The sequence below is a fragment of the Marmota flaviventris genome, chromosome 1, assembly GCF_047511675.1.
Source record: "Marmota flaviventris isolate mMarFla1 chromosome 1, mMarFla1.hap1, whole genome shotgun sequence".
Taxonomy (NCBI): domain Eukaryota; kingdom Metazoa; phylum Chordata; class Mammalia; order Rodentia; family Sciuridae; genus Marmota; species Marmota flaviventris.
This window is the reverse complement of record NC_092498.1, coordinates 50,036,563-50,053,154: the sequence shown is the minus strand read 5'-3', so window position 1 is coordinate 50,053,154 and position 16,592 is coordinate 50,036,563. Positions and strand designations below refer to the sequence as shown.

Genomic DNA, 16,592 nt, shown 5'->3' with positions numbered 1-16,592 from the left:
ACTGTACTCAGCATTCACCCTCTGGGAGGAACCTTAACTTTCCATGTTTTGAAAAATTTAACTCCTAACTCACAAGCAACTACTCTCTTTTACAATTAACTAAGAGCCTCTGGAGACCGAGCTGAGATCCATGTGACACTCTCTCCTTGCAGGCTGACCCTGGGATTCATGAGCAGCACTGCCCTCCTATCCATGTGGCTTAGCAACACCTCTACTACTGCCATGGTGATGCCCATCGTGGAAGCTGTGGCACAGCAGATCATCAGGGCTGAAGCAGAGGCCGAGGCCACTCAGATGACTTATTACAATGAATCTGCCAACCGTGTCCTGGAAGTTGATGGTATCATGTTGATATGGCTTCAGTGGGGTCTAGTCATTTGGGCAACAGGCATACATTCAAGAATCATGGGTTATATTTTGAATTAACTATCCATATATGCACAGTGTGAATTTAATCTTCCTCCTTCTATAGTCCCTAATATCTCTACAAAGAAATTACATTATGCAAATATTTTACCTTAAACTATTTGTTGAATTACTACTTTCTGGCAAAAAGAGGAAGAATGCCTTTTCTACTCTCCAGTCAATCCAATGAAACATTGTTATGTCTCTCTCAGGAGACTTCCAGGTTAATTTTTTTCCTTTCCTAAAATTACTTTACTGCTCAATATTGGCAGTCTTTAATTCCTACATTCTATTTGTATACAACAGCAAATATGACTGTGGCTATTTCTGGCTCTGATGAACTGCTTTTATGCAATGAAAAATGTAGGGAATGTTTGTGTTTCTAAAATACTTTTTTAAGATGAATGCTATATCAATATAAAGTGAATTTTTTCATTTGTAATTTCTAGTAATAATTCCATTTTCTCATACACACACACGCGCACACACGCACTTGAAAACCCAATGATAAACCCTCATTTAAATTGTTTTCCTTTTACTTAATGTTTTGCAGAAACTGTTATTGGACAAGAAACAAATAAGAAGAAAGAGAAAACAAAACCAAAGTAAAGAACATTGACATTTTGATTAGGATTTTCCAAATTATATTTTAATAAGATTATAAACAGGGCCAATTTATTTTTCAGATACAGTAATGATGCAGAGAAAGTTTCAAGCAAGATGGATATGGAAAAGGTATATGAATTTTGGTTCTTTCTAAATAATTATATATGAAATTACATTAGAGCTGTAGTTGTATAAAATATGTATTTTAAAACATGGCACTTGCTTCTTTGCCCAAAAAATACTTTGCCTGACTAAATCAAAGTGTGATCTGATGGTTTGGTAAGGCTTCAAGGATAGACTGAAATCATCATACACTTTAGGCTCTGAAAATTAGCATCATTATTTTCCCTTTCTACTAGAATCAAAATGATGGCAGTTAGCAATGTAGTTAAGAAATAAAATTCTAGTCTCAGAATTTGTTTCATTTTCTTATGAAAATATTGTTGACCCAATAACCTGATTTTCATAAGGAGCATTCTCATTGTTCCAGGTTATGAACTTTGAGCACTTCTGTTCATATAATTATAAATGATCACATAGTTTTAGTGTCTCCATTGCCACTAAAAAATTCAACACAGAACTCATGAGTTTTTTCTGTCAAATAAAGGTGAAAGAGTCATACCCATTCTAGATATTAAAGGAAGGAAGGCAATCTTTGTAAACTATCCCATAGAATTTCTTTCCCAGAATAAATCAATATGAAAGTAGGATACTAGGTTGCACTGGGAGCAGTATATCTTGAGACCACTGTAAAATAATCCTGCATAGAAATAGTCCTACGGTAACCATGGCATTAGCAATAGAAGAGTGGGGTATATGTTTCATCCTCAGGTTATCATGCATTATCATGCAGCTCAATAGGGAAAAAACAAAAACAAAAACAAACAAACACTCTCCTAGTTTACAGGAATCTTCAAGGAAAGAGCAATTTCTATATAAAGAGAAAATACACACACAGATTAGTTTTAAGCCATTAGTTACATGTAGATTAAGGATTTTTAAAGAGGCAAATTGCAAATGTACTTATTAAAACATTGTTATAATTAGGGATAGAAGTAATTCTTTTAAATAATTAAAAAATCAATAGTCATCCAGGTATGTCTCAAAAGAACGCATTGGAAGTGCACTTCAAAAACTATCCTGAAAATTGGCAAGCCTGACCAGAAAGAATATTTATGCACTCTGTAACTTTCTTGTGGTCACCTTTAGAAAGCTAGTTTTCTGGCAGGACACTTAAACTTTGAGTCAAAGTCCTTTAAATGTGATTTCATACTCAATTCTGTCCAGAGAATTGTAGGATGGTTTGCTGATGAAAAGGCCCACTCTATTGTAAGCAGCTAAGGATCTAGTGGCAAATATGGGCTTCCAAAACAAGTCTGACATAAATACCAAAATAGAGGCTTGCACAGAGGCCAAGCTTGTCAGAAGCAGGAGAATCAGTTCAATCTGAGCACACTGTGAAGACCCGGGGTCTGAGAAGATGATAGTGTGTGCAAGCGGAGGAATGAAAACCTCATGAGAACAGGCACATGGCTACTTTGCACTGTGGTAGACCCTAGCATATTCTATTGCCTGACACAGAGAAGGTACTCAATAGATATTTACCAATGAATGATTAAGTGAATGCAAAACATGAGGAAAGGAATTGACATTCTAATCAGAGGGTACACCTCATTCAAAGACCCAACTCTGTAGACAGTTGGCTTTCCAGACACCTCTTCTACAGGGGTACTAGAGGTGATTAGCTGCTGTGTTGAGTCCAGTGGTTAATTAGATTGGCTAGATTAAGGATCGCTCTTCATGCAATGCAAAGAAGTTTTACAGTTCATTTGATGGGAAATAGAGAGCCTGAGAGATGGTGGGCAGCATACAACATCTGCCTTTGGGAATCTCACTCTGCTAACACTGTTCATGGCAAGGGGATATGAGCTCCTGAGCTTTTTGATTAATCAGGCACTGGGGATGAGAAAGAGAAAGGTGTTGGAGATGCCTCCATTGTTCTAATGGAGACTAACTTTTCCATGGAGAATGGTAAGATAATTTGGGTGCATTTTAGGTAATGAAGATTTGATATCCAAGTTAAGGAGTGGAAACCAAAACTAAATGCTGATCCTACAGTTTTTCTAGTACCCAGTATTTAAAAATTAAGCTTTATATAAAAGGAAAATTAAAGGACTTTTTTTTTTGCTCTTAGAAAACTGGTTTTAAGAACTTGCACAAAAGGACTATTTTATATATAGTACTTTAAGATATGTCTTGATTTCTTAGCAATTATAACTCTCTTTTAGAAATAAACATATATGGTCATGTTGTGATGATAATGAACTGCACCTGTTCTCTGCCAGGTTTACTAGGTAATTGAACACTATGAGATTATATGGAAGAAACTGCAATTTATCTAACTATAAAATATAAGGGACATTTACATTTATATGTTTGGTCTTCTGTCATCTTGGAGTAGTAGGTTAGCAAAATAAAACCTCTGTAGTTTCACTTTGAACTTGACCTATAGGCCAAAGAAGATCTAAATATTACTTCCTGTTGGGGGTGAGTGATTTAAAGTATATTTCAACAATGAGACAATATGTAAAGCTTAGATTTATTTTTTTAAAATAATTTGCACCATTTTGCCATGTTCCTTCCAAAAAAGATGAATTTGATTTCTAATGAAAACTATAATTATTCATTGAATCCCTATTTGTTTAGTACAAAATTAAGAATATTTCTTTAATCCAAATCCTTGAACAAATCCAATTAAAGAAACCCAAGATGACCAGTAATCTTACTTCATTTTTTAAAGCTATATTTCCTTCCAAGGACAATAGTATACACACTGATCCATATGAAATTTGGTATGTAGTAAATAGGAAGTTCCTAATAATTTCAAAAAAATTAAGAATTGCTCCGAAATAAATTTTAAGTCTATAATAACAATAATATTGGTGAAAAGTATATACATTTAACATTTGCTCAAGTGCTTCCCTGTCTCACTGTAGTTGCTATATTTGACACCCCTCCTCCTAATCCTCTGACTCCCTTCTTTTTCTAAAGCATGTATCTATCCCCTTCTTATAAAATGTATAATTTGCTTAATTTTTATTTATTTTTTAATTTACTGTTTTCTTCACCAAAACACAAGATTTATAGTGATAGAGAATTTGTTTATTTATTATGTATCTCAAATACCTGGAAAAGTACATGACATAAATAAACTTTTAGTAAATAATTGCTTAGTAAGTCAATAATTTTAGGTATTTTCTCAAATTGCAATTAACCATGCAAGATATATATGTATATATACAGATATACATATATATGTATATACATACATACATATACACATCTATATATATATATATATATATATATATATATATATATATATATATATATATATAAAATAAGAAAAGAAGTAAATAGATAAAGGTTTAAAGATAAAATTATGGCATGAGCCACAATTAATTTCATTGTAGGTAGAAAGATAAAAAATGGTTTGGAGCTAAAATTTGTCTCCCTGAAAATTCTTGTCAATAGAACTACAGAGTTCTCATGTAGATGATAGAGGTGATAATTTGCTGCCACTTTTACTGCTAAAGGTGGTAATGATCATGTGTTACTGTTGAAGATTATAGATATTCAGTAGTCCCTCAGATTCCTGGAAGTGATTTATAAGCATTCTTATCTAAGAATTACATTCCTATGCTGTACATAAAAAGAGATATTTTCCAGGATCCACCAACTTCTCTCACTGCAGGACATGCATGAACATTAACAGGACTCCCTACTGGTATCTAAAATAAAAGTGGTGGGTAGCTATAGATGCATTGTCCATCAATCCTATATTACTCTCTGAACATAGCTGAAATGTTTTTAGAGAGGAAAAGGAACTGGGAAAGGAAAGGATGACCTCAATAGGACACTAACTGTACCTGGGGGAATCTATTTGTTAGGTTCCAATAGGCAGCTAGATCAACCATCATTCATATTGTTTCCATGAGAAATGAGCTCTAGGTATCAAAAATCAATTAGCAGTTACAAAAAAAGGAATCGAGTTACTAGTACTTTCCCTCACAAATAAGTCTTAGTATTATTCAAAAAGACATCTCAGAATTTTACTCTAGCTCTATGTCTAAACCTCCAGGCATCTTCAAATGAAACAACCTGGAAAATCAGTATGCTTTTAATGAAAAATCTGAGATAATTATTTTTTCATTCATTTAATATAATTTGCTGTTCCTCAAAGGGAAAAGTTCAAAGAAAAAAATTCTTACAACAAATTTCAGCTTGTTTTAAATTAAGTGTTGTTTATTTGGGAGTGAAAATGCTTATTGCAAGAATTCAAAGGGTCTGGTAAGTACAGCAGTGAGCATGTTTCTTAATATTAAGAATGAGAGACATTAGTTTCACCAAATAAGGAGACAGCAATTGTAGAACATCAGACCCTTAGAACAAATATGAAAAAAAATATTTTAGCTTGGATTACAGAGGTACTATAGGCAATTTTTTTTTCCTGATTACTCTTCCTTTTTCCTAGATTGGGTAAAATTCAGTGACAAAGTCAGTGTTAGTGCCACTCAGTCTTCACTTGACACTCTTTAGATGTCCTCTTTTACTCATCTAAATCCTGTTGTTCAGAGACAGTATTTATAGAAGAGATAATCCAGAAAGGGAAGAAGACTCCCCAACACTTTCAGGAAGCACAGCAGCAGTTCACAGATGAGACCTCTCTTCAAATTCCTATTTTGACTGAAGTCAAAGTCCTAATTCCATTGATGGCAATACTTCATTGTGTTACTACAACAATTTTTATTAAAGAAATTATTGACTGTTGATAATATTTTTTCTCTCATGTATCTTTAGTTTTATGAATTACAAAAATGTAGTTCTTCACATTCTATGTTGTTGAAATATTATCTAGCCAATAGCATAAGCATGTTGGAAGCATTCATACTTTAATTTATCTATACTATAAACATCCCACCTTACATAGTTTGAATACTTTATGCCATTTCTTGAAAACCTCACCAGTGTGTTCCTATGCATCTTCCAGAGGTGTTTTTTTAAAGGAATATATTTATTTAGTTCCCAAATTTTTATGTATTTTTATTATGAAATATTTCATAACTATGCACATTGTAAAATATAACAGTATTTTTAAAAAGCATAGTGAATTAAATGGTTATGTACCACAATTCAGTTTAAGAAATAGAACATAACAATTTCTAGAAATCTCCACGAGCCTTTATCTGATTCCATTTCCTTCCACACACAATCACCTCCACATCCTTGCAAAGATAGCCACCGTCCAAAATTTTGCATTAATTATTCTCTTGCTTGATTTTTTTTTTTTTTTTTTGGTTTGTTATTAAGGGTGTAGATTTTACCATGGCAACAAATACCGCAAAGATCAAGAATGTCAAATAGCTAGAAATAGGCTGTTATGGTGGCTCCATAATCTGGAATACCATGACTCTTTCTGTTTGTACTTTACAATCCTTATTATTGAACCATTTGGTACAAGATGTGTGTGCTCTCTCTCTCCAACTATTTAGTATTACAGCTAACGGAACCAGCAAAGATGAAAGTACAGAGCATATATAGTTATAATTTATTTTATTATTCATCTGGTTTTAGGAATATTCAGATTTTCTACTTCTGTTTGAATTAGTTGCAATTTTCTAGGAATTCATGCAAAATACCTGGTTATTTCTTATATATACTTATTTATTTAATATATTTAGTACTTGTATATTATTTTTACTTGTGCTTCTAAACATTTTACTCAAGTAATCTTTCCAAAAATATTTTTATTTTATTAATCTTACAAATCTTGTCCAAGAGTCAGAATGTACTTCAGAGAGTGTCTTTTGGTGTTAAACTCTTAAGTTTTTGTCTAATAGAAAGGTCTTTATGGTTTTCAAAAATTTTTTTGTGTGGTTATGAAGTGCTAGGTTGCCTAATATTTTCTTTCTACATTGAGATATATTTCCATTGGCTTTTTTTCTCCTGTGAAAAATCAGCAAGCTATCAGTTAAAGAACTACTCCTTTGTAAGCAATCTTTTCTCATTGATTAAAGAGTTATGTGTGTGCTCTAGAATTTCATTTTGACATACCTAAAAATACATTCCTTCTGACTCTGTTTATTGATCTCTTCCAATAATTCTTAAGAAGTCTCAAGTGTCATTTTTCAATATTCAATTTCCTGGTTTTCCTTATTCCTTCCCTCTAGTTTCCAATTAAATCCATATTAAGCTTTCTCACTTTATCTTCTAAGATTACTGACATCTCTTTTTATTTTCCTTCTCCTTGTCTTGCTGGATTGAATTATGGTTAATAACTTAGATTTATCTTCAGTTCAGTAATTCTCTCTGAAGCTATTTCTATTTTATTTTGAGTATTCACTAAGTGTTTAAATTCCATTTGCCTCTTTTTAAGATGTGCTTGATTATTTCACAATCTCTTTCTCTATGCTAATATTTTCAATCCCTTCTCCAAATTAATTAGTAATAGATTTATTTACTTATATTCTGCATCTAGTAACTTTAGCAACCCAGTGTCCTCATTGGTTTCTCTCTTTGGCCATTTTTATTTTCTTATAGTTTTCATTTTGTTGTCTTATTTTCTTGAATGTTTTGTGCTAGTTGAAATGCTAGGTTTTTTTTTTTAATTTCTATGGAAATTATTGAAGTTTGGGATTGCAACTGCTTATAAAAGTTTGAATTATATTATTATTTTTTTCTTTGAAGACACAAGTGATGCCACTTTATGATAAAAGCCATGCCCATATTTAGGAATTTTCAGAGGACTTCATATTTTCCCTTAACTCAGTCTGGCATTTTCTTGCTCTCTATTTCTACAAGGGATGGCAGCTTTGTGAATGTTTTCCCATATGATTCCTCCCCACTCAGTTGACCTTGGGCATTATCTTCCATTGAATTTTTTTTTTCAACAATATAAACTTAAGCCCTCACATGTAAACCTGACTTATCATTCCTTTATTTTAAATTGCCTAGTTGTACTTTATTTGTAGTCAATACAGATTCCTTACTTTTGTATTAGTTCGGTGATGCATTTTAGGAAATTATTTTAATGTTTTAAATAACATTTTGTTTAACAAGGAATTTGATTTGTCGTATGATGAATCAACAAATCTGCTATATTGTCTATATTAAACCGTTTCAGTCAGTTTTACCACTATAGAAATAACAAGGTTTTTTTGGAATGTGTTTGTGTGTGTGTGTGTGTGTGTGTGTGTGTGTGCGCGCGCACGAGAGAGGTTAGTCAAGAAACTGCAAAGGAAGCTTCTAAATAATTAACATTTAGGGTAATACCATTTTGTAAATCAATCCTTGATTTAATGATTTTTCATCACTGCTGAAAGAAATGATACTTTTTATGAAGAGTTTTTATGCCTTGAATGCTAAATTTTAAATATCTTAGTTTATCCTACTCTTACTATATAAGCTGATATCCCAATTCACCATATGTCACATAGTTCTTTAATAACTAAAATAACTAAAAATATAAAATATAAAATAAATAACATGATATACAAATATAAAAAAGTCAAGATAAAATAGATGTAAATCCTATCCCAAAGAGTGTCCTTGATCATTTAAATTTTATTACAGCTCCTCTGTGTTGTTCAGGTTATTACTGAACAGATCTCCACTGGATCTTCACAAAGAGCTCACACAAGAGTAAGGAAGAATCGTCTCTTAGGTTTTCTCACACTTCAGTTATGTAGTAATTTCATTCTGTGGTTTTGTCAGAGAAAGTATATCCTTATAGAAATTATTTGCAAGCCTTATGCATTTTATGGGAAGACTGATTTAATTAGAAGTAATTAACATAATCTGATATCCACTTAACTGAGCACATGGAAATTCAATATTGCAAACAAGGGAGACAGGACCCCAATGTCTCAATATCTGTGCACTATGGAGCTCTATGTATTCCTCCCTTTATTCTTTACATCATCCACCAACATATGAACCTACCATAAAGACACCAAGGTCAATCTGTGCATTAATTATTAGTAAAGATTTAGTCAACTTCTTGTTTTTAAAATAAAAATATACATGTTGCATTTTCCATTAAGATGGTTAATTAAACAGGCCCATTTACCTCCACTTTATTCTGAGTCTCCATTAATATAAGAACAAATAGACTGTTTTAAGTCACAGTCACAATTATATAAATATCAAGAGAAGAGAATGGCAACGAAATCATTTTGGAAATTAAAAAGTAAAAATATGGGTGGAAAAAAATATTCAGTTATCCAGGAACATAAATACTAGATCAATAGTAAAGAAACCCAATAAATAATCCAGTTTACATAGAAGCTTATTTCAAAGTTTTCAAAATTTGCTTATGAAGTAGTTAAATTCCTACATGTCTTCCTAAATTCCACATGGATACCACTTCTCCTCCTCCACCAAACAGAAGTCTAATCTTTAGACATGACAAAAAAGGGTAAGGAGAACCAGACAGCGTTCTAGGTCCAGGAAGGATGTCACAATAACACATGGGGCTCTGAGTGAGGGCTCATTTGCTGAATGTCATGAACCCTATCTTCTACTCCACTACTCCTGGTAGCAGGTCAATGCCCTCAAGGTGTCGGCAGGCAGCAGACCAAAAGAGTCTTCCCTGGGGAATGCACTCAGCACCAGAGAAATAATAAAAACAATATACTGACATTAGAATTTTTCAAAAAACAGTCCATTCAGACAATACCACAGTGAAGTTTATAGCCAACAAATCCCAAAACACATGTGCAGTGTCTCAAAGCAACTTTTCACTGCCTTAAATATGGGCGAAAATTATTGGATACCTGAAAAAAGCCTCAGGCATGAAAGATAGAGTCCCAAAAAAACAAAAAGGAAACAACTACTTGCAGGAAATCTATGCAAGAAGATGAACACTTGAGAAAAGAAAATATTATTCTATGCAGAGAAGTAAACAAAGAAATTGCTATCATAAAATACAAGTAGCATTCTACAAAAGAAACAAGAAGACAAAAATATAAAATAAATAACAAAATATAGAAATATAAAAAAGTCAAGATGTAAAAATCATAAATGGAAAATTCAGTAGACAAAATAGGGAGAAATAAGATTAAGAGAATAATAGGAGTTTTAGGTAAAGAACAGAGAAAATAGAAGATAGATTGAAAATGCATGAAATTTTCCACTATAAAGAATACAAATTTTATCATTAAAGGCCTACTGGGTGTCTACAGCATGCCTGAAATGGACTCACACAGGGGAAGGTGTAATTGAACTTTGAACTTTCAGAATACTATGGGTAGAGAGAGGATCCTAAAAACTTTAAAGAGGGGAAAAAAACTGATTCCTTTAAAAAGATTAAAAATACAAATGGCTGAAAACTTGTCTGCCCAATACTGGAAAATCAGAGACAATAGGAAAAAAAAAGCCTTTAAAATCCTGAGTTACATTTATTTCCAGCCTATAATCAATATGCAGCTAAAGTAGCTACCATCTATGTAGGTTTTTGTTATTCTCGGGGGTGGCAAGAGGGAGAAATGACAAACTTTAGGCAATGCATGGAAACTGTGGAAGGAATGTTGCCCAGTCAATGAAATTTATAGACTATTTGAGGTGGTTAAAGTATCCTATCACCTGACTGCTTTCAGAGAAATCTAAACAGCAGGGGAATGTCTGGGACTGATCTAGTGGTATGCACTTAAAAAACTAAGGAAGTGAGGGAGAGAACAGGAAAATTTACACAAACAAGCACAAACAATATTACTTGTGGATTTTAATAGCACTCTAGACAACACACTGAAGCACTGTACTCTGCTGTAAGCAAAAATCATGATACTGCTATAATGTTCAGAAGATGGACTTATAAAAATTCATTCAGTGAAGGAAGCTCTGAAAAAATGTAAATTCTCACCATCTAAGATAGTGGAAAATTAATTGTTATGCTGCAACTGAGAAATGAAGATATGTCACATGTGAATACTATTAAAGTAAATGCAAATAAATATCCAAAAATATCAAGAAGCTAATTTTGGCAAGGAGAAAATAGTTAGCAGGAACTTATGTCTTTTCCAATTATTCCTTCATAATTATTTAAACTATAACTAGAAGCCTTAATGTTTTCATATTACACTCACCCCCAGAGAATTATATTTTATAGCCCCATGGAGACCACTTATTTTGCCCATGCTGATTCACATGTGCATTTTTAGCACCAAGGTTGGAAATGTGTAACTTGCCACTAAAATCTGTAATTATGGCCACCAGGTGGCAAAAGTGAGTTATAATTGGGCCTGCGGGATTTCTGTTCTGACATATCTGTGTGATGATGTCATAGGATCTGCATTTGGTCATGTCCTAGTCGAAATATTTTCAGTTACTTGGAAAATGTGGAAAGCATACTTGAAAAGTCTTGGATGTCGCATATTTACACGGAAGAATTAAAGAGTGGCGGTATTGGAATTGAATTAAAACATAGTAGGTTACAATTGTGGTAAATAAGTATAAAATGTGGTTACATGCAAAGTCTTACAAGTAGAGTTTGAAACTTACATAAGTAAAGAGTCTTCTAGAAGGCAAATAGTAGCAGAGAAAAATCACTGAGAGGGAACTCATAAACAGGAACTTTGGCTTCAAATGTGCTATAACTAGTCTCATATTATTCTCCTGAAAACTTAGTTTTTTGTACCAGGTCTTCTCTAAATACCTATCTACTGTAAAGTCTATGATTCTTTTACATGTTGATAAATGCTTTTTTTATGGTTGTACAAGATAAAAAAAATAGATCAAGATCAAATACCCATTGCATGATTAAGAAATAACTATTGGAGCCCAGTGCGGTAGCACAGGTCTATAATCCCAGGGGCTCAGGAAGCTGAGACAAGTAGATTGCAAGTTCAAAGCCAGTCTCAGCAATTTAATGAGGTATTTAGCAACTCAGTGAGACCCTGTCTCTAAATAAAATATTTAAAAAGGGCTGAGGATGTTGCTCGGTGGGTAAGAATCCCTGGGTTCAATCCCCAGTACCAAAAAAAAAAAAAAAAGAAGAAGAAAAGAAAAGAAATAACTATTGGAAATATTTTGACATATATGTTTCGTTTTAGCCTTATTTCTAGTATGTGGATATATTTTTTATCTTTAAAAAATTATATTCTGTATATTTAATTTCTCAAAAGTCTCCTTACAGATTGCATGAACACTTTTCCTTTCATAATATACCTATGACAATGTCCTTCTAGGATAAAATGCATACATACACACACACACACCAACACACACACACACATACACAGGTGCAAAACAGATTCCTTCTCTACTTCCCAAGAGATGTAGTGACTATTTTATTTCCTGGTGTCTGCCTACATGTGTTCTAGGGGTCAGGGTCTAAGTTTCTACTCCAAATAATTTATTCCAACCTGTTCTTGGGATAGGGCAAAACCCCTGTCCGAGCAGAAGACTAAAGACTAATTTGCTGTAAAATCTTATCTCTCTTTTTTTTTTTTCATAATTTCTGCATCACTAGTTACTCAAATAGTGGCTCATCTCAGGCTTTCCTGAAAGCTGTATTTTTTGGCTTGTTGCTCTTTACTGCTATTCTCATCTTTACCCCTTGCTTCATTGTCATCTCTTCAACTAGTTCAGCTCAGCAATCACATGTCCTTGGCAAATATAGTAATAAATTCAAATGTAAGAGGCTTGTGTTTATTGCCAACATATTAAACTGTTCATCTCCGATTCCACCTCAAAAAACCTCCTCTTAACCCTAAATTTGCATTATTATCTTTTAATGTTTCCATTTACTATGGAATTTGAATTTACTCTACATTTTAATGCCTGCCTTAATCATACATATTTGCATAAACATCAATTCATGTGCAGTAGCATTAATGTGCATTAATCATGTATTAAAGATGTTTGTATAGAAAAAAGTATGGTAAATTCAAAAAGAATTAATTATTTTATGTTTTGATTTGTTTTGTATCTGTCATTTTAATCATGTTTTTTGTGTGTATGCATGCAAATATTTGCAGCTATGCTTTTATATTAAATTCAATTTTTCTTTACTGTATTTTTATAAGTTATAATATGTCAATGAGAAATTATATACACATTACCTTTTAAATGTCCTTTCTTATCAATTCAATAATGTTCAAATTATGTATCACTTTCTGATTTGTGATTGATGTCTTTCCTATAGCTAAATATTTAATGTGTAAGTGCTAAATTTCATTTGTCATATTGTATCACTCATAAAAAATTTTTAAACTTATTTTGCCATTCTATTTACATATCAGCTTTGCAAGTTTTTAATGGAAATTTGTATCACATGGCAAATATAAATCATTCCCATGTAGAAAATATAAGGCAAATGTAGACATTAGTAAATTTATTCCTTTTGGATGAAGAGTAGATACCTTTGGGGGCTGACCTTTAAGTTAATTAAAAAGTAAATTACAATCCAAAGTACCATACCCTGTAATGCTAAATGCCATTCCCACACCCATGATGACTTTTAGGGAGTAGTAATTTTTTCCTTATCATGATTTTGCCAAAAGATTTTACTGTGGAAATGTTGCAGACACATGCTTATCTGTATGGAGCAGAGCAGTGATTCTGTTCATCCTCCAGAAAAGAGAACCCTTCACTCCTTTGGCAGGCATGTAAATTGGTGTAGTCATTATGAAAAATGCTATAAATCTTCCTCAAAATATTAAAAATAGTATTACCATATGGTCCAGCAATACCACTTCTGGATATCCAAGAGAAATTAAAGCAGTATTGCAAAGAAATATCTGCACTTCACATTCTTTACAGTATTATTCTCCATAGCCAAGATACAGAAACAACTTCTTAACTGATAAATGGCTGAAGAGAGAGAATGTGGTCTGGGTTAGTGTGATAACCTCCTCCTTATGGGTTTCCTTGTCCCAATTCTTGCCCACTTCAGACCTTTTCTTCACATTACAGCCTTAAAATGTATTTAAAGTACATATTAAATTACATATTAACACCCACATACACACATGCACAAAACAACAAGTGTTCATAAATTTCTTAAAGACATTATGGATTTTTGTAAGGTTGCAGTATGTGGAGCAGGTCTGAAATAGGTAAAGATTCATGCAAGAAGTCTCATAAAGACCTTACTTGAGTAACCTAGGTCTGGCAGCAGTAGAAATAGAGAAAACTAGACAGAGTCCCTGCATATTTATGCAGATAAAATTGACAGAAACCAGTGTGATGAGGAAGTGAATGTTTTTAAGGAGAACAAGAAATGCGTCACAGTGGCTGAAAGTGTGGACTCCAAAGCAAGACTACATGGTTTCCGGGTCCAAGCCTGCCATTTTAGGCACTGCGACCCTGGGCAATTAATTCAACTTCTCTGTGCCTCTTGTCATTTGTAACGAGGTGTACTGATATTACCCACTTCAGTGTGTTGTAAGAATTGAAATGTTTATCTGATTTTAATATAGACCAGTGTTTATAGCATGCTAAGAACAGTGTAAATGCTTGTTACTATGGTGGTGGTGATACCATTGGCTAAATTCGAAGAACTGGGTTTGAGGAAGCAATTCATGAGTATGGTTTTGAACACTTTTGAATTGGAGTTTCAATAAAGACATTCAAATTATGTTGAACAGTCAACTGGATATACGGGTCTAGAAGGAGTTTGGGCTAAAGACAGATTTGATGGTCTGGTATATCACTAAATCAATGAAAATATGATTTTTAAAGTAAAAATACTAAAGTGAGAAGAGACAAATTACTATAACAGGTTTCTGAAAACAGTTTTAAGGAAGGATAAAGAAAAAGGAATTGTCAAAGGAGACAAAGTAATAATCAGAGATACAGAACAAAAACCAGTTGAGTGAGATTTCACAGAAACCCAAAGATTTCAGTAGGAAGAAGCTATTGAGAGATATGCAAAGATGATCCTGAAAAGTATCTACAGAGTTTAGCAATGTTGAGCTTACTGATGATCATAGGAAGCATATTTTGGGTGGAATAGAGAGACAGATTGAAAAGGTTAAAGAAATGAAGTCAATGAATGTGGACCTTAGTGATTTGGCTGTGAAAATGGAGATGAGGTAGGGCAGTATTTAATTGAGAATAAGTTAAGAAGGACTTCTTTTATGCTCTTTTGTAAAGATGTCTTGAAAATTATTAAATGTTGATAAAAATTCCAATAGTCTATAGAGGAAGGTTTCTAAGATGACCCAAGAGATGGTTTGGAGGAGAGACATTTACACCAGTATGTTTGTAGAGAAGGAGGAGAGGTGAGGCAGAAGCAGGTAGTTCTCTACACTTCTAGGCAATACCATTGTCTGCTGGTTTCTGTTTACTCTGTGAAAGTAGGTGGCAAAGCTACTTGGGAAGAGTAAGAAAGAGCATTAAGAGAATTGATAAGAGAACAGAAGAGTTTTTAAATTTCCCGGTGGAGACAAGTAACTTAGAGAAACACAGTAGATGAGGGTCAGTGTGATATAGCAGTAGACATGTATGATCATGAATATATGAAATGCAGTCTGCTGTACTATATGAACAATTTTCACCAATAATGGTTAGCTCTTCAGTGGCAGACATGATGTAGAGAGAACAAAAGTTGGAGTTTTGATAAATAACTTCTGTTCAAAGGAAGTTAAAGCAAAGTTTAGAATTTTTAAAAGAAGGTTACTTAACTGGCTTACCATGGAATCTAAGCTGAATATGGAGGGAAGTTTAAAAAGGAGCGAACCAATCCATTGGGTGGGAATAACTAGAAGCTTTTGTGACTAAATTTGCCAGTGGTATTGGAGAACTGTAAGCATGGTAGTAATTCAACATGAAGAAAAAAGAAGAAACTGTGGTAAATCAGCTGATTTCTTAGTGAATGGAGTAGTTAAATGAGTCATTACAATATCAAGCATGCACATTATGTTCCCACATTCCAAATACATAAGACTTGAGAACAAGAAAACAAAAAGAAAAATAAAAAAAGAGTTTTATACTCTTAACCTGAGAGTTAAAAATGAAGAAGGCTATTGATGGAGAATTTTGGAGTACTTCCCTATCTCTGACCTCCATATCATCAAGAAACAGGAAAGGGAAAAATCTCACACTTAGCCTGGTGATATAGAGTCAGAGAAAACACCTCCTTGAGAACTTGATGTCTGCCCCTAGACTCAGAAGGGGTCAATGGATTTGTGTTTAATACACTCTTGGAAAATTTGAAAATAAAAGGTCACAGTTGACTCTCCTTACCTAGTAGAGTTTTAGCTATATTTTCACTGATGACAGAACAGATATGTCAGTTTCTCCTGGACCAATTATAAGGAACTTGGAGGAAAAATGGTATTTGGTGTCATTTAAAAAGGCAAAGTCTTCCAAAAGGGTTTGGTGACAGGATAAAAAGAGATCCATTAGCCACAAAGAAAAAGGAACAATTTGATATTCTTTCTTTTTCTTTTTTTTTCCTGGTGTGTGTTGAGGGGTGGCAGTGTTGGGGTTAAAACCCAGGACTTCATGCAGGCAAGGCAAGCACTCTCTCACAAGTCACATCCCCGGCACCAGTTATATCTGGTGATAAGAGCCTCTTA

General features: G+C 33.3%; 1 protein-coding gene across 1 annotated transcript in view; it reads left to right on the top strand.

The window, feature by feature from the left end:
- Positions 1-16,592, top strand: part of Slc13a1 (solute carrier family 13 member 1) — a 123,710-nt gene that overhangs the window by 76,273 nt on the left and 30,845 nt on the right. The window contains exons 6-8 of the mRNA XM_071601307.1: positions 153-340; positions 959-1,010; positions 1,092-1,140. Of these exons, the coding sequence (XP_071457408.1) occupies positions 153-340; positions 959-1,010; positions 1,092-1,140 (289 nt within the window). The remainder of the gene's footprint in view (positions 1-152; positions 341-958; positions 1,011-1,091; positions 1,141-16,592) is intronic.